Consider the following 14,297-nt stretch of genomic DNA (forward strand, 5'->3'; position numbering starts at 1 on the left):
ACGTAATACAAGCCCAGGAAAGAGCCTCACTTTCGGATCACTTGGGGGGGGGGAGGGCTTAATAATTGATGCTCCAGTAGGCACAGAGAGGGCCTTGAAACCCAAACCAGTTTGGCCCAGCCCAGGTCTGCTGGTTCAGCTTCTTTCCTTTCTTATGGTTAGTTAGGGCTGGCAAATTAGAACATGTTTAGCTAGTCAGAATTAAACTAGTTTATTGGGGCATCCTGATTGTGTGTTTGGGGGTCTATAAGAGCACCTCTTGCACCCTTGGCACCGGAGAGGAACATAGGCAGGCACCTGCCTCATACTGAGTCAGACCACAGAGCTCAGTACTGACCACACTGACTGGCAGCAGTGGCTCTCCAGGATTTCAGATGGTAGACCTTTCTTCTATCAATAAAATAAAATAAAATAAAATAATTCACTTTCATGAGTGAAGTGCAGGGGCTCTTTTTTGGTCTTGCTTACCTAACTTTTAAGCTGACTGGGGGTGGTGATTATGTTTTTTTTAACATTTTTTATTTAGTTCATAAAATTTATATACAACTTGATTGGAAAAACCCCCTCAAAGCAGTATTTGTGATTGCTCTTGCTTTCATTCTGTAAAGCATCTCACTGGCGCGCCGACTATTGCAGCCTTCCTGGCTTCTTGCACTTCAGTTCAAGACTCCTCCCATGGGGCCTTTTCAGCCCAGGAACTGCCGGCAGCCAGGGAGGCTGAAGAGAGATGGAGAAATGTTTGCAGCAAAGAAGCAAGCAACCCCCCACCCCTCCTTGGCTACTTTGCCAGGTGTAAAGGTAAAACCCTCAGACAGGCACCGTCTCTTTTGACAAGTAAGAGGCAACATGATAGAAGTATATAAATGGAGAAAGTAGGTGGAGAAAAGGTTTTCTCCGTCTCTCATAATACTCAGATTCATGGACACCCAATGAGGCTGAACGCTGGAAGATTCAGGACAAAGAAAGTGCAGTACTTTCCCCACCGACACACAGACAAACTATGCCACTTGCTCCTCCAGGAGGCATTGGATGGCTTTAAAAGAGGATGGGAGGCTTTCATGGCGGAAGAGGCTGTTGGCGGGACAGGAGGGGGCTCTTGGGCTGGCATCCTGCTTGCGGGTTTCCCTGGTTGCGGGCACCTGGTTGGCCACTGTGAGAAGAGGATGCAGGACCGGATGGGCCCCTGGCCAATGTCGGAACCTGCGATCGGCCAAGCTCCTCTGGAATCGCCTCTGACGTGATTAACGACCTGAGCCTTTGATAAGGCTCCAGGCACATTCCATTATGCAGAGAATCAAAGCAGCATGTGGAAGTGATGAGATTTATAGCTACATTGCAAAGAGTTTTATTTTCCTAACTACGCAGACAGAAAACACATCCTCTTTCTGTGAAAGCAGAGAGCAACTGAAACAAACAAAGGAACAGGAAACAGTAACATCACGTTCGTCTCCCGTCTCCCGTGAGACATCCAACAGCCTGGAATGCCTCTGGAATGTAAACAGAGTCTTGTGACTCAAAGCACTGCACAGTGGCAAACAGAAACTAACATCCTCCCCCTTTCTGTGAACATCACTGGGCAGTGTGTTAGTACAATCTCAGTACAAACCCAATTTCTGTACATAGGTACAGTGTTGATCCTTCGAAACATCCTTGCACAATAAATCAGCATGAATTTCATTACCTGGCATGTAGGACACCGTTACGAGTCCTTTCTGAACACATTCTCTAGCATGTTGCAGCTTCAATTGCAAGTGCTTCGTGCTTTGCTTACAACCTTCAGAAGTCAGCAAAGCCAAACATGCTTTGTTGTCCTGATAAACTTGGATTGGACACTTTACAGGAATTCTCATGACTTTAAACAATTGTAACAACCATTCACAATCCACAAGTGAATAAGACAGTGCATTCAGTTCAGCTTCACAAGAACTTAAGCTTGCTGTTGTTTGCTTCTTGCACAACCAATCAAATAGACCCTGGTTGTACATATAGCAAACTCCAGACATGCTTTTCCTGTCTGTAGTGTCACTTCCAAAACTTGCATCAGCAAATATCTCAAGACCATCAGACTTCTGATTGTTAAATCTCTGTCTGTAATGCATAGTGCCTTTCAAATAGCGTTCTTAAGGAAATCAGCCCTGAGTGCTCACTGGAAGGACAGATCGTGAAGCTGAGGCTCCAATACTTTGGCCACCTCATGAGAAGAGAAGACTCCCTGGAAAAGACCCTGATGTTGGGAAAGATTGAGGGCACAAGGAGAAGGGGACGACAGAGGACGAGATGGTTAGACAGTGTTCTTGAAGCTACAAACATGAGTCTGACCAAACTGCGGGAGGCAGCGGAAGACAGGAGTGCCTGGCGTGCTCTGGTCCATGGGGTCACGAAGAGTCGGACACGACTAAACGACTAAACAACAACAATATTTTAGTACACCAGTCACAGAAAATTGCTGATGTGTTAACCAAACTAAGCCTGATGGATGCTAACCCTGTAGACACACCAATGACAACAGGTTATCAGGTAGATGATACTGAAGAAGCATTTTCTGACACTACACTGTACAGAAGTGTGCTAGGCAAACTAAACTTCATTGCCAGATGTTCAAGACCTGACATTGTAGTTAGCACGAATTTGCTAAGCAGACAAGTCAACAATCCTATTGTTAAGGATTGGAAAGCTCTGTGTGCAGCATCCAGAACAAAAAGAATGTTGCGTATCGATGCACCCAAGCTGTGAAGAACAACCGTTCCATAGCCTTGACTGGAGATCGTGTGGTCATCCACTTCGTGAATCGCACCTTCCTGCGGAGTAAAGGACACGGACAGGTGTTTGTCTTTGCAGACGTGCTGGGTCGCTCCCGAGTCAACGATGAAGAAAGATCTAGACGTCTTCTGGACCTTTGGAGTGAAGCGTGAGACCATAGCCTTGTGTTGCGTTGTCCTGGACATTGGCCCTTTGCCTTTGCCTTTTCCACGCGTTGAGCTTTCTCTGCGCTGCTCTGTTGTCTTGGCCTTGGGATGTTTGTACTCCCTCTTCATGTGGCCAAGTCGTTCACACGAGTAGCATTTCACTGCCTTCAAAGCTTTGGCACCATCTAGTGGTTGCACTGTATTCTGGGATGACGTCTGTGAGGACTCCCCCTTGATGATACAGCTAGCACTATGCCAATCTGCTTCATTCAACACCACAGCAGTAATATGCGCTACCGTTAGCTGAGTAGTAGGCAAAACAGCAAGCTGGCTGGCAATCACTTCCCAGCTTGAACCCAAAGAATGTAGAACCATGAAGGAATACACAGCCTCTGGAAAGGTGATTCCACGCTGTTGCAACTCATGCCTGAGATTCTGTATTTCCATGAGGTGAGCACGTACATCTGCTCCATCAACAAGTGCCATATCATGCAACCTGGCATAAAAGTACAAAGAAGCTCCCGCCTCTGTTCTTAAATGTGACTGTTGGAGACTGTCCCACATCTCTCTGGCTGAGGCCTTGTCACGCAAAAGACATAGCTCTTCAGGGGACACAATCAGCGTCAGAGTTCCCCTTGCTTTGGAATCCTTAGCCTCCCATGCTTCGGTAACTGGAGCTGGGGGGGGGGCGGGGCATCTGTTATCACATTAAATAGACCCTCTTTTCTTAGCAGAGCTTCTGCATACTGCACCCAGTCCTGATAATTCCTCTTTGTGAGCTTTGGAATTGCCATCGCATTTTGAAGGGCCTCCATTATTCTGGCATTAGCCTTCTGTGTCATTTTGAAGCAGGCTCTGTCTGTTTACAAGCAGCTGCATTCCAAAAGCACCCTTCTTGAGGCCTTTGCATGCCCCTGAGCTTCTGCCACAATTGGTCAGTGCTTTGGCTAGAGTTCAAAGGGACTGGCAGGCTTCCCGGGGCAAGAGCACATACCTCTCATCAATCTTCTTGACATGCAGAGAAGATAAGCTGCATTCCGTTCTTCTGGGCCCATAACCAAAAATGTTGGAACCTGCGATTGGCCGAGCTCCTCCGGAATCGCCTCCGACGTGATTAACGACCTGAGCCTTTGATAAGGCTCCAGGCACATTCCCCATTACTCAGAGAATCAAAGCAGCATGCGGAAGTGATGAGATTTATGGCTACATTGCAAAGAGTTTTATTTTCCTAACTACGCAGACAGAAAACACATCCTCTCTCTGTGAAAGCAGAGAGCAACTGAAAAAAAAAAAGGAACAGGAAACCAGTAACGTCACATCCGTCTCCCGTCTCCCGTGAGACTTCCAACAGCCTGGAATGTCTCTGGAATGTAAACAGAGTCTTGTGACTCAAAGCACTGCACAGTGGCAAACAGAAACTAACAGCCAGATCCAGCAGATGCTCTGCTCATGTTCTTAGAGTCTTGTCTTTTTGGCAACTACTGAATATGTTCTTCTTCTAAATAGAGAGCTTTATCCCTGCTGTTTTTATTTAATTATTATTTCTTATTCATTTTATTTCTATACCACTTTATATTTTTAACATTAATACCTCAAAGTAGTTTGCAATCAACATTAAAACATCAAATTTTTAGAATTAAACATTACAGAAGAAGATCAAACATGAAATATAAACTCAAAGCAACATAATTAACAAAAAAGTAAAATATTGTAAAATCATAGAATCATAGAATTATAGAGATTGAAGAGACCCCCAAGGGTCCTCTCAGCCAGAAAGCATCCCTGGCAGATGGCCACCCAACCTCTGCTTAAAAACCTCCAAGGAAGGAGAGTCCACAACCTCCCGAAGGAGACCATTCCATTGCTGAACAGCAATTACTGTCAGAAAGTTCTTCCTGATGTTTAGTCGAAATCTACTGTCTTGTTTGACTCCTGCCCTTCAGAGCTGGAAAAAGCTTGCTCCATTATCTTTTTTATCTTAAAGATTTCAAAACAAGACATTTTATGCAGCAAACTTTTTTTATTATCTTAAAGTTTTCAAAATAAGACATTACTAAAGGAGGTCAAATGTAGAATACACATTTAAAACAGCATAGTTAGCAAGAGAATAAAGCATTTTCTTAAACACAGAACATAATTGTGCTGTTGTTTCTCTATATGTAATTGTTTTCTAATTGTTCTTACAGATTCCATTGTTTTAAATGTTTTCTATATGCCAGCTGTTTTTGGATGCCACACAGGAAGCGATTCATAAATGAAATTATCACCACCACCCTCTCAAATCAATCAATACTTTTCTTACCACCTTCCCAATGAAAACACCATGTTTCCTTTCTCTTTTTGTCTCATTTGCAGGATTGCACTTTCTTCACACGAAAGGAAATCCTTCGGTAAGCAGATCACACTTCCTTCTGCTCTGCTAATTTGTGCTGGGGCTGGTGGTGGTGCTCACATCATTCCCAGTGGAAGGAATTCAGGAAGTTCAGATTCCTTTTTAGAAGAAAGGGTTTGTGTACTGAGATGTAATGCTTGGTGATATAGAAACCACGCAAGTGAAGCAAGATAAAATAAAGGACTTCTTCATGCAGTCCAGTTAAACTATGGAACTCCCTGCCACAGGAGGCAGCGATGGCCACCAACCTGGATGGCTTTAAAGAGGATTGCACCAATTCATGACGGAGGAGAGGGCTATGGATGTCTGCTAGCCAGGATGGCCATGCTCTGCCTCTGCAGCGATGCCTTTGAATACCAGTTGCGAGAAACTGCAGGGAGAGGGCTTTTGTGCTTGCCAGTTTCCCACAGACATCTGCCACTGTGAGAACGGGATGCTGGGTTAGATGGGTCCTAGGCCTGATCTAGCAGGCTGTTTGCATGTTCTTGCGTTCTTATCGGTTTGGTTTAAGAGGGAGAAGATGATCCCAGTGAGGGCAAGCTGCTGCCTGGCACCATCTAGCGGCCACCGCCTTGGTCTGCCTGATCTGGACCATTGTTGTCTCTGCTGAGGACTCATCTGCACAGGCCTTTGCTGGGGGCCCTCAAGGCACAAGTCCATCCAGGCTTCCCAGGCCCAGCTCCGAGCACTTTGTTTTGTCCTGGTGCTTTCCCTTGGAAAACCTGTGTTTTGCTGCTGAATTGGAGCAAGCAGCAATTCTCAGAACCTGATAGCTGGTTGCTCCAATTCAGCGGTAAAATGTGGGTTTTTCTGGGGAAAGTGCTGGGACAAACAAACACCCTGCTTGGAGACGGACCTGGAAAGCCTGGGCGTGTGCCCAGAAACACGGAGCAAAGCTAAGAGTGGATGAGGCCCAGCTAGCTGTGCCCTTTCCAGGGCTCTGGCAGAGGTCTTTCCTATCACCTCCTGCCTTATCTATTGTGGAGATTCCAGGGATCTATGAAGCAGGGCCCATACAAACCACACTTTCTACAATGGAGTGATTGTCCTGCTTCCAGGCACTGTCTGGCTTTCCTACCATTTAGCCCAGTGTTGTCTACTCTGGCTGTCAGCTGCTGTCCAAGAACTCAGGCCAGGGTTGCTCCTGCCCTCCTAGCTGAGAGCCTCCTGAGATGCCGATCAATGAACACGCTCAGATGATGATGACCCAGACAAGGAGTCTCTGCTCCCTTTTACAGATGTTTCCCATACCAGAAGAAATGTCATGTCTTCCTGCTTTCAGGCTGGTCTCATCACAAATGTTTTCAGCAGACACTGAAAAAAGTACAGTGAAGGCACTTGCCTGATGTCAATGGGCAGGGAGTTCCACAGAGTAGGTGCTGCCACACCCAGAGATCAATTTCTTGCAGGTGCAGAAGGGTTTTATGTGGCACTTACAGCAGTGCCAGCTAGTGTAGACCCTCCCTAGAATTATATGTATTCATTTCAGCAAAAACAGGTGTCACTTCTGTGTTCAGTGTACCTAAAAGGTAAAATAAAAATGAATGATAATTCTCTGTCCAGCCAAGGCTGCAGGACTTTCAGTTCCCACAAAGAACATAATAGTCTGAGGAGAAGAGAATGTGTCAGGCAGGCACTGGAGGGTGGAATAAGGGAACTGTGCTAATGGGTACAGTCTCCGTTGGTTTATTGATGCCCTGCCTGGCTGACCCTTCCTCACAAATATTTCCCCTTAGGAACAGCCAACATTTTCTGTCTGCTAGGTATGCTGTATCTTTGCATGGCTCAGCCAAACCCCCCATCCTTCCCAAACTGGTGTTCTGTTGAAACCGGACCTCTTGTTTCTCCAAGGTTTTCTTTGCCTCCAAAAGATGCTTCCATTCCCCTGCCAAGTCTCTTTGAAAGAGTGCTAGAATTTCATTCTTTGTTTGGCAGGTGTGAGATTAACCTAATTCATCATTTTAAAGAGGCTGTGTGTGGTGCGTGTATGCTTTTATTTCTCTGCCCTGCTTTTGAATGCCAGTTGCTGGAAACCATGGGGGGGGGGGAGTATTCTCACACTGGGATGGGTTCTTGCTTGCGAGTTTCCTACAGGCATCTGGGTAGTCACTTTGAGAACAGGAGGTTGGAGTAGATGGGCTATTGGCCTGATCCAGCAGAGCTCTTAATGCTCTTCTGAACCTCTGGCTTTTGTGTGGCTGGCATGCAGCAGCCTGTGCAAAGGTGAGAGTTGCACCCATTGCTCTGTCTGCTTTTGCCTCTGGCCCCTGAAAACTTTCCCATGTGGAAATGTGGCCCTTGGACTGAAGGAGGTTCTGCACCCTGAACAACTTCTCTCTTTCATGGCTGCTCATCATCTACTGGTATTCAAAATCTTGAGATTAACTGCAGCCGTGATGAGTAGCCAGGGGTGGACTTTCATTCCAAGATGACAACTCCCCACCTTGCCCTTTCCCAAAGGACCTAGGGTCAGGCTCCATGGCCCAGTTCCACCTTCTCCTTCCTGTAAAAATGTTGAAGAGAGTGGAATAATTAAATCTGGGAGCCTCTCCCGGCTAATGGATTTTTGCCTGTCTCCTTCTTCTTTCAATGATAATTTGAAGAAAACCTTTAATGAGGGAATATGATTGATGCTTGTCCACAGCAAGAAAGAAAGAAAGAAAGAAAGAAAGAAAGAAATGTGCTCCAAGATCCCATTAGTAACTGGCAATAGATGGAGATAAAAAGCAGGCTTTTCAGGGTAGCTCAGCAGGCATCCCAGTTGGAGCATGGATCTCTGAAAGTGTATGGGGCACAACATCCATGGGAGCACATAGCACCTCGGGACTTGGCCTCTGAGAGATGCAACACCCTCCCGCCTATGGATTCACGGAGGGGGCCACGTTGCTTTCCACTGAGCCAGCTAATTGGTTCTGGGTCTGTCTGTCACAACATGAAATTACTCCTAAGGAGAATTGCTTCAGCTTTGGATTTTTTGGAAGGCCACAGGCAGAGGCGTAGGAAGGTCAGGTGGTACCTGGTGCAGAAAATTTCTTGTCACCCCCCTACCCATTGATTTTTTTAAAAAATTTTGCCTTCAAAAATGGTTTTACGTTATTTCATATTTTCTTACAAAGGAATATGGATTCTGCGCCTCTGATAACAAGTAGCCGACTGTGGACAGATACTTAAATCTACAGGATGGATTGTGTTTAGGCTTTACACAGAGAGGAACCCCACATGGGTTTCCTCGCATGTAACGTAACAGGCAGGGAGCCAGCGCAGATAGAAAGACCTTGGGGGAGGGGAGGACAAAAGAGTGCCAAAGTCAGCCCATTTGATCCTCTTTGGGGTGGGGGCGCTAGGGCTCTGGGACCACCCTCCCCAAAAGATTTACTTGTCTTCAATGTATTGTTACCACTGTTATTCTATAGTTCAGATCCTTTTTAAATTAAAAACTTTCTCTAAAATTAAAACAGCAGAAGTAATCAGTAGCATAGATATCAAAGGAAAGGCAAGAGAATAGTCCCTAATAGATACAAGGGAGACACAGATACACCAGCACACAAAAGTAAATAAAATCCAGCCTTGGGGAGAGGGGTGGGAATGTACAGTTTGCTGTACTTAGCCTTGAGATGGGAGACTGAAAGGGCTTATGAAATAAAAAATAGAAGTCTTGTGTCTAGGAATATTTTTCTGCAAAAGCATCAGACTGGTTGTCAAAAGTGTGAACTTCATTAATAGACCCTAATTGGTCAATTAGCCACAGAATAGCTTTGCTGCTTTTTCTCATCTTCTTTTAATTACACAACTGCTTTTTTTTTGGGGGGGGGGGTCCTAGCTTCACGCAGGGGAGGCTGGGGGCAAAGGGGAGGCCGGCCTGCCGAGCACCCAGGGTGGCGCTGAGCTGCTCCTCCTGGCGCCACACGCGGGCAAAACGGGGCGGCAGCGCTGCCATTGTCCCACACGCTCCACTTTTGGGGGCAGCAAAGGTTTTTCGGAGGGGGGGGTTGGGCCCGAAGGGGGTGCGCAGGACAGGCAGCGGCCTTGGCAGGCCTCCTCGGCAGCCCGGAAAGTCGGCCTAGGGGAAGAAAAGGAGGCCGAGTAGACTAGCCCTTGCCTTACCTTCGCCCCGCCCCCAATCCAGCTGGCCAATCGGCTGTGTGCAGGGGGCGGGGCGAAGGCAAGGCAAGGCCTAGTCTACTTGGCGGAGTCTCATTTTCTTCACATAGGCCGACTTTCCAGGACCCGGGAAGCCCAGCAGAGGGTGGGGCAGTAGGACGGGTCATAAAAAACTTTTTTTTAAAAAAATGCCTGCTCCAAAGGTCTTATTTTACTAAACTAGGGATTATATAGCTATATAATTTCTTGCAGATCAGTTAATATCTTACCCTGCTCCACTGAATGAAAATTTCAGCCTTCATGACATAAGGAAACAACCAAGTAAACAGCTATTTTCGTGGAGGAGGGTCGAAATATTAACTGATATGCATGGAATTTCACATATAGCTATATAATCCCTAGTGTACTAAGATAAGACCTTTGGAGCAGGGACTTTTTTTTAAAAAAAGTTTTTTATGAACCACCCTAGTAGGGCAGTAATTGTTCCTTGATCATTTGTCACCCTCTCCATGATGGCACCCGGGGCGCCCCCCGCCCCCTTCCTACGCCCCTGGACACAGGTAAATTTTATGACATCAGATATTGTCTGGCCATAGCCTTTCCCCCATTTCTGTGTTATTTATGGTTTTTGGTGTCCCAGGGATATCTTGAGAAGAGCCAAGCTTGATTGCTGTCCATCACAGGAGTTTCCGAGGAAGCTCTGAAGGGACCTCCAGGCTGGGGGGGGGAGGGGTCTCCTCACCAGCCAGAGGCTTCTTGGGGCTCCCCTCCTGCCCCTCTAGCCTAGTATTTCTCTACACTGACTGGCAGCAGCTCTCCAAGGATTCTGGTAGGAGTCCCTCTGCACCCTGCATGGAGGGGTGGAGGTTGAACCCGGGACCTTCTGCTTGCAAGGCAGATGCTCTACCACTGAGCCCTGGGGAAGGCTGGTCTGATCCAGCTGGCACCCAGTCTCTGGCAAACCTCCCTTCCCAGCCCTGAGACCCAGTTCTTTAACTGGAGATGCCAGACATTCAGCTTGAGACCCTTTTGTATGCAAAGTGGGCACAGTTAACTTGAGTTGCTGTGGTGTCCAAAGCTTCAGCCCATAATTTTTATTTTTATTTTTAAAAATAAAACCCACAAGCCATCATTTCTCTCCATCACATGTCTCCCCCCCCCCCCCCATAATGCCTACTCATTTCCCAGCCCATCTGTTTTTTTAAAAAAAATTCTCCCTTTAGGCTTCAGGACAAGAAACCCAATTCAGCAAATCCAGGTGCCCAGGAATGCGCTTTTGCTCTCCTGCAGAAGCATCACAAATGAAAATGGAATGTTCAGTCAGCTGGCAAATTGCTGACTGAACATGGCCCACCCATCCATTGGCTGAATGTGATATTTATCCTGGATAGCTGCCCAGTTTCTGTGTCTCCACCTCACCTGGCCCCTTCTCCCCTCACATTCAAAGCTGCTCGTCTGGACAGAGCAGGGATTGGATAGGTCTGAGTGGAATCCCTCAGCTCCACCTCATCATTGCTCCGAGTTCCTGGCATCCCTTTGCTTCTGCTCCAGTTGAATCCCAGAAGGACTTTGGGATTTCAGAAAGTCAAAAGGATTCTGCTCATGTGTCCTAAATTTGTGGGGTGGGAAGAGAAAAATCTTACAAACTAATATGCAGAGAAAATTGAAATCCATCACTTCTGAGTTTGAAAAAAATGTGTAAATAAAATTTCTTATCAGAACCATTATCCCACTTTTAGAAGGTAGCAAATTCTTCTGAAGCAGCTTACAAGTAAAAAAAAAATCAGTAATAACCTTACAATATCAGGATACTTCCCACAGTGGTGGTGTTCTTGTTTTTTAAATTTTTATTTTTTTATTTATATTGTTACATCATTACAATTTTAATATAACCTTGCAATCTTTTAAAAAAATGAACATTGACTTCCCTTCCTCCTTTCCGTGGGTTCTAATATCTTTTACTACTGCATATGATTATTACTCCGTATTGTCTCGTTTCTCGTTTCATTTCTGCGTATTTTGTACTGCTGAATTTATTCTAAACCTGCTAACGTTTTTACCTGTTTACAGTAGTTCTTCATATATTCTACAAACATTTTTCTAATCCTCTTTAAATCCTCTTTTATCTTGCTCTCTTATTCTGCTGGTTAGACTCACCAACTCATCGTTTTCAGCATTCCTCTCTCATTGGGACTGCTCCCTCCCTCTACTTTTGGGCATATACAATTCGAGTTGCAGTTGTTGCATAGTGAAATAAATTCTTATACAGTAGTTCTTAGGAACATCTGACTCAATTATTCCTAAGAGAAACGCCTCTGGTCTTTTTGGGAATGAACTTTTAAACATTTTTTATCACATTATAAATAATCTCACCAGATTCTTTAGCTGCTCTGCATGACCACCACATATGATAAATGTCCCCTCTGTTTCTTGGCACAGTGTGGCTGTTCAGCAGTATTGGGTGGGAGAAAGAGGGCCTCAGGCACATTTTAGGAATGTAAGACTATATGTTCTCATTGAAAATGAGAAAATCCCATCACCAGTGAGGAAAACAGATGCAGAAAATGCATCGAGCACTGCAAAATGTATGCTGGAGCAGTTTTCTACTAAATCTCATAAACACTGTTTGGTTCACGTCTCAGGGTTTGATGTTTCCTTTTTTGGTGGGGGTGCATCAGGGGGAAGGAAAGGATCCTCCTCAAATCCGAGGCTCTGGAAATGGTGAGATATGTACCCCGCCCCTGTCCATGCACATTCCTGGTTTGCAATCTCTTCTGCAGGCCAGAATCGACTGGCATTGTTGTGGAGGAGACATAATGAGATGCTCAGAATCTCTCATGGCCTAATGGCCACTCAAGCCTTCCTAATCAATGAGCTATTACCAGCTTTTATCTTCCATTCCCAGCAGTTTGCCTCCTGGGAAGTTCTTGTCAGAAAGGTGACAGAGGTCTGCACAGCCGGCTAGAGTTGGCCTTACAGCCTAGCAAAGAGGGCACTGCCCTGCCAACTGCAGCCATCCCCCCACCTGCCTGACTTGTTTCTTACAACCCGTCAGGTGCTGGCTTCACCTGCATTGGCTCTGGCGCCACCTGCTGTTGGTCTCCCTGCCTTTCACCCTACCAGTCCCAATATGCACCAGCTGAGATGAGCAGGCCCTGGGTCCACCTCCTGGTTCCCTGGCAACCAGTGAGAGCTGGAAAGACTAGCAACCAATCAAGAGGCAGAATGGAACTTAAGTTAGCTACTGACAGTGGGATAGGGACTTCCTGTCTGGGTAGGCAGAGGGATCATCTTCTCTCTCTCTCTCTCTCTCTAACACTGTATTTTTCGCTGACCATAAGATGCACCTAGTTTTTAGAGGAGGAAGACAAGAAAAAAAATATTCTGAATGAAACAGTAGATGTATGATTTTTGTGGTTCATGCTGTGGGCATGTGATCTGATGGTGAATTTGGGGTGACCTAATGCAAAAATCCTGAGGATCCATGTGGATCCATACTTTGTAACCACGTTTTTGCTCCATTGCGGCCCAAGGCAACAGTGGGTGCGTGATTTTTTTGGTGCAGGCTATAGCCATGGACATGTTATGTGATCTGATGGTGAATTTGAGGTGACCCAATGTAAAAATCCTGAGGATCCATGGGTTTTTACCTCCCCCCTCCCAGGCAGCCTCCGCTAGCATCCCTTATCTCTCTTCTGATCCCACCGATTAGCTGTTTCCTTTCAACCTTCCCTTCCCTCTTGTTTGCCTTAGGGTCTTTTCCATAGCTGGAGCAGTTTTTTGCCCCCCCTTTTCTTCTAATTTCTCTCCTTATTGCTTTAGTCTTCCTGTTTCCCCACTTTGCACGTTTGCTGTCCTTACCTTCCCCCTCCCAGGCAGACTCCTTTATCTCTAGCGTCCCTTATCTCTCTCCCCGATCGGCAAACGATCAGCAGCTTTGTTTCGACATCCACTTCCCTCTTTCAAAAAAAGAAGAAGAAGAAAAAAAAAGCACGATCTGCTTTTTGCCCCTGGGCAATTCGGCTCCAGGGACCACACATTCGCTCCATAAGACGCACAGACATTTTCCCTTACTTTTTAGGAAGAAAAAAGTGCGTCTTATGGAGCGAAAAATACGGTACTTTATCGAAACAATACTTTAAAAGCAAACGAACAATAAAAACAAAACAAAACAATGCAGTAACAATACCAAAGAACAACCCCCCCCCAAAATCACATGTTCCTTTGATTTCCGTTCATTCCACAATGTTTTCTAGGCTTCATTTTCGATTTCACACTTTGTATTATCATTTCTTAATTTTAATTATCACTTTATTTATTAGTGTTCCATATTGTCCTGCAAGGTTCAGTCTAGACTCATCAAAGCGTTTACATTTTTACAATGTATCTGTAAATATTCTTTAAAGACATTCCATTCTTTATTTAATCTTTGTTTTGAATCATCTCTTAAACTTCCTGTCATTTTGGCTAGTTCTATATATTCTATCATCTTCACCTGCCAGTCTAATTTGGTGGGTATCACTTCTCCTTTCTAATTTTTTGCTATCGAAATTCTAGCTGCCGTTGTTGCATACATGAAAATTCTTCTAATTTTTTTGGGGATCTCATTATACATGATTCCCAACAGGAAGGTTTCTGGGGGTTTTTTTGAATGAACATTTAAAGATTTTTTTAAAGTTCATTATATATAATGTCCCAGAATTCTCTAACTTTCACACAGTTCCACCACATATGTAGCATTGTACCTTCTGACTTCTTAAACCTCCAGCAAACATTCAATTTTTTTAATACATTTTGGCTAATTTGGCTGGAGTCAGGTACCATCGGTAAAACATTTTCATCAGATTTTCTTTCAGGTTATAACATGCAGTGAATTTTATGTCTACCTTCCAGAGTCT

General features: G+C 45.2%; 1 protein-coding gene across 5 annotated transcripts in view; it reads left to right on the forward strand.

The window, feature by feature from the left end:
* CIB2 (calcium and integrin binding family member 2) overlaps window positions 1–14,297 on the forward strand; it is a 53,263-nt gene that overhangs the window by 20,259 nt on the left and 18,707 nt on the right. For 2 of the 5 annotated variants that reach the window (XM_083587093.1, XM_083587092.1), the window contains exon 2: window positions 5,262–5,296. The exons of 1 other annotated variant lie outside the window; for it this stretch is intronic. In XM_083587093.1, coding sequence (XP_083443219.1) covers window positions 5,262–5,296 — 35 coding nt within the window. Of the gene's footprint in view, window positions 1–5,261; window positions 5,297–5,321; window positions 5,721–9,524; window positions 9,960–14,297 lie in introns of those variants that run through there. 2 more of the 5 variants (XM_083587096.1, XM_083587095.1) reach the window with 2 other exon arrangements.

This window comes from Podarcis filfolensis (assembly GCF_964270895.1).
Source record: "Podarcis filfolensis genome assembly, chromosome: 14".
In the NCBI taxonomy this organism is placed as follows: Eukaryota; Metazoa; Chordata; class Lepidosauria; order Squamata; family Lacertidae; genus Podarcis; species Podarcis filfolensis.